The sequence below is a fragment of the Plectropomus leopardus genome, unplaced genomic scaffold, assembly GCF_008729295.1.
Source record: "Plectropomus leopardus isolate mb unplaced genomic scaffold, YSFRI_Pleo_2.0 unplaced_scaffold27780, whole genome shotgun sequence".
NCBI classification, from domain to species: Eukaryota; Metazoa; Chordata; class Actinopteri; order Perciformes; family Serranidae; genus Plectropomus; species Plectropomus leopardus.
The window spans coordinates 1-4398 of record NW_024630246.1 but is presented as its reverse complement, the minus strand read 5'-3'; the positions used below and the strand labels follow the sequence as shown (position 1 = coordinate 4398).

General features: G+C 35.5%; 1 protein-coding gene across 1 annotated transcript; it reads left to right on the top strand.

Annotated features, from left to right (window-relative positions):
* Positions 1-621: 621 nt before the first annotated feature.
* LOC121937897 (6-phosphofructo-2-kinase/fructose-2,6-bisphosphatase-like) lies at positions 622-3083 on the top strand (the record flags this gene model as incomplete). Its single annotated transcript, XM_042481189.1, has 5 exons — positions 622-835; positions 2239-2335; positions 2471-2537; positions 2776-2850; positions 2943-3083. Coding segments are annotated over 5 exons (579 nt in total), but the record flags the coding sequence as incomplete, so codon positions are not given.
* Between the last annotated feature and the right edge of the window lie 1315 nt (positions 3084-4398).

Here is a 4398-nt window from a genome sequence, read left to right as displayed (position 1 = left end):
TGCTAAAACACAAGCACAATTTATTCATATTACATGCACATGTTTTAATAAAGGGCATCACTTATACAACAATACAACACATAAAATGCATGTTTCCAACCTGCAGAACGTGATTGCAGCTCCTCTTTTGACGCTAAAAAGCTGTTTCTGCCTCAGAATGTCCTGAAATCTTAAAAATGTCCAAAAATCATAGAAAAATCTTAAAATCCTAGAAATATCTTAAAATTGTAGAATTGTCCTAAAATCCGAGAAATATCCTGAAATCCTAAAATGTCCGAAAATTTAAGAAATGTCCTGAAATGTCTTAAAATCCTAGAAATGTCCTAAAATCTTAGAAATGCCTGAAAATTGTAGAAAAAATCTGAGAAATATCTTAAAACTGTAGAAAAATCCTAAAATCCTAGAAATGTCCTGAAATGAATAAATAAAGCGTAAACAGCTGACCGCCTCTTGTTTAAACGCTCTCAGCATTAAAGTTGAACCCGTCGTCTCTGTAGCTTCCATGTTGTTCCCACTTTACGACGTCAAAGCTCACGAACACAACGAAGTCAGAAGAACGACGTCACGACGTGAACGCAGCATCAGTCAAACTTCTGACTCACTTTGCGTGCAGCTTTTTAACGCGGCTCCATCAGTGCTGAACGTCTCCATAAAGTGGAAATCAACACTGTTTTAACCCTCGGTGTGTGTGTGTGTTTGTGTGTTTCAGCGTCGGTGCCGCAGTTCACCAACTCCCCGACCATGATCGTGATGGTGGGACTGCCGGCCAGAGGCAAAACCTACATCTCCAAAAAGCTCACCAGATACCTCAACTGGATCGGAGTGACAACCAGAGGTATCGCGTGGCGGCGTCACGCCGAAACTCACCTCCTCACACCATCATGTCGTCTTGTTTGACGTTTGGTCTCAATGCTTCGACTCACTCAGCGCTCAGTATGTAATCTTTAACCCTTTGACACCTGGGCAAATTGGTAAGAAAGTTAGTAAAAGGTGAAAATTTAAAAAACAATTGGGAAAATTTTTTGAAAACTATATTTATTTATTTATAAGTATGATTATTCATTTATATATTTAAAGATATGTTACAGGAAATATGTATACTTTTTTGCAATTTTAAGTATTTTTTTCTGGTCATTTTCTTCTTTGTTTTTGTTTGTACTTTTCTTTTTTTGGCTTATTTCAAGGTAATTTTCAAGTAATTACTTTTTACTAATTTCTTGCTCATTTTTAATAAATTCTTGATTATTCATCTATGGTCCTAACTTCCGTGTTTTTGAAAGAAATCAAAGCAAATAGCTCGGGTTTCAAAGGGTTAACAAGTACAGATTTTGGACACCCACACAGTCTTCAGGTGACAAAAATATATCAGTTTGATTTCGAAAAAACGTTCTTATCTCACTGAAAACATAATTAGCTGCAGCTGGATTTTTTTCATGTCTTATTTTGCTCTTCCTGTATATGAGGAGCTAACTTATATACTTATTTACTAACTTATATAAACACAACTTAAAATGTTGAGATCAAGAAAGTTCAACTTGTCTCATGAATTAACATCTGAAATCAAATGTGTTCTTTCAAACAAAACACATGAAAGGTACAGGGAATTCTGGGTAAAAATTACATTTATTTCACTTTTTTAATTTAGGTTAGGTTAGATTTGTTTAGTTTTTTATTTTATTATGTTTTGTTTTGTGTATTTTATTGAATTTAATTTTAATTTATTGTTTTGTTTTGTTTATTTTTTAGTTTTTTATTGTGCTTTGTTTTGTTTTGTGTATTTTATTTTATTTTGATTTATTGTCTTTTATTTTGTGTATTTTATTTTGGTTTGTGTATTTAATTTAATTTAATTTAAATTTATTGTTTTGTTTTGTGTATTTTTTATTTTATTTTATTGTGCTTTGTTTTGTTTTGCACATTTTATTTTGGTTTGTGTAGTTTATTTTATTTTGTTTTATTTTAAATGTGACCATGCACAGTTTAAAACATATTTGTTGCTATTTGATGCACCAGATTATAACTTGGAGTTAATTTGCATCTGCAGTCCCTCTGCAGGTCCGAATAAACACACAGCATAATGACGTCGTAAAAAATAAAGACATGAGACAATATAAAGACATGAGACATGAAAAAATAAAGACGGACACAAAAAAGCACACAAAACACAATAAAATACTCTCATGTATTTCTACAAATAGATAAATAGAAATTCTTCTTGCTTGTTTGTTTGTTTCACAGCGTTTAACGTCGGGCAGTACAGAAGAGACGCCACACGCGCCTACAACAGCTTCGAGTTCTTCAGACCCGACAACGCAGAGGCCATGAAGATCCGCAAGTACGACCCCTCACAGCCTCTCACTGTGCCGTTTGTCCCTTTGTGATAAAAAACGATTTATTATGTATGAAAGTTCCCGAGTCAGAGCGCGTGTCTGAAATGTTGCATTATTAATGTGTTTATTTCTGCGCTCAGGGCCTGCGCCATCTCCGCCCTGAAAGACGTGTGTGACTACTTCACCAGAGCGCAGGGGCAGGTGGTGGTGAGTGAGCGCCGACGCTGTGGTGAAGGCTCCAAAAGTTGATTTTGCAAAAACTTGAATCCTGGATGGATATCCTGGATGGATATCTTATTATTGTTATTGTTAATATATCTATATATCTATATGTCTTTGATCAGTAGGACAGCAGGACTTTTTTTCCAGGTCAAAAATCCCAAAATGGTGCATTTATTAATGCTTCCATAAAGAATCGGTCACGAATCTGTTTTGTCTCTTGAAGGTTTTTGATGCCACCAACACGACAGCGGAGCGCCGAGAGATCATCCTCAGCTTTGCCAAAGAAAACGGATACAAGGTTTGTTGTTTATTTTTTCTCCACAAAAGGAAACCTGAAAAAAAAAAAAAGAAAACTGAATTTTTCTGCCTTTTCCTTTCCCGTTTGTCCAGGTTTTCTTTGTGGAGTCAATATGTGACGATCCAGACATCATCGCCTCCAATATTAAAGTAAGTAAAGTGTGTGTGTGTGTGTGTGTGTGTGTGTGTGTGTGCGCATACGGTGTTTCTAGGATTTGAGGACACTGGGGGCTTAGCCCAGACCTCTGGAGGGCATGGTTTCTTTTTAAAATTTTGGCATTTCCTTTTCTTTAAACATTTCAGCATTTCTTTTCTTTGTCTTTAAAACTTTCTTTCTTTAAATTATTTTGCCTTTTTTATTCTCTGTGTAAAATATTTGGCAATTCCTTATCTTTAAAACTTTTGGTGATATTCAAAAACTTTCAGCTACATTTTTGGTAATTTTGTTTTTCTTTCCACAAGAAATTGTTGGTGGCATTTTTTTCTTTAAAACACTTTGGTTTTATGTTAATTTTTCCATTCTAAAATTTTTGGTGATTTTCTTTCATTTCAACTTTTGGTGATTTTTTAAAAACTTTTTTTTCTCCTTTTTTTTTTTAAACATTTTTTTGTGTGTGTCTTTTTTATCTTTAAAATTTTTGGTGTTTTTTTCCCTTTAAATTTTTTGGTGACTGTGTGTGTGAACAGGAGTTCGCTGTGAGAGCCGTGCTCAGAGCCAGGAGCTGTCGGAGGCTCGGTCTGTCTCTGATTCGTTTGTGGTGGAGGAGTCTGAGCGCAGCGCGGTCAGAGCTCCGGTCAAACTCTGCCAGGTCACGTGTGTCTTGGCGAGAAAACGTTGTTTGTGTACCAAAAGGAGACAGTCCGGACATATGGAGAACTGTCCTCCTGCTGTTATTAATCTTCTACTTTCTCTTCCCTCTTTTTTCTCTTTTCTGCTCCCTTTAGAACAGAACAGAGAAGAGAAAGCTTTGCTGTCATTGTACATGAGCCGTCTCAGTTTGATAAAACACCATTTTAATGTCCAAAATCAACAGAAATACCAGTTATTACCAGCAGCTGTGTGATTGTTTCAACATATGTTTAAAATGAAGCAGAGACGTTTAATCTCTCCTCGCTCTCAGAGAAAATTGTCAACAGGAAGTCTTTCTTAACTTTCTTGCCACACAGCTCCTGACCGTCTCTGTGCAGCTGAACGAACCCTCTGAAACACGTAGCTGGCTGGTGTTTTTTAAGATTTCTGCACTCTGGAGAACATTTTGGAAAATTGCACATTAGGCCAGAAAAATGCTGTTTTGTATTTACGATGACGACGTGAGCGTCCACACAGTTTGTTGAATCCGTTGTGGAACATTTTAAATGCAAATCTGACATGACCAGTTTGCATGAGGCAAAATGGTTTGATTTCTTTCAAAAACACAAGGAGAAGGAAACATGCAACTTACCAAGTAATGGCCCAAAACTTTGTAAAAAAAAAAAAAAAAAAAAAAAAAAAGTATGAGAAAAAATTAATAGAATAATAAAAACAACAAAAAAATGGCCTAAAATGTGT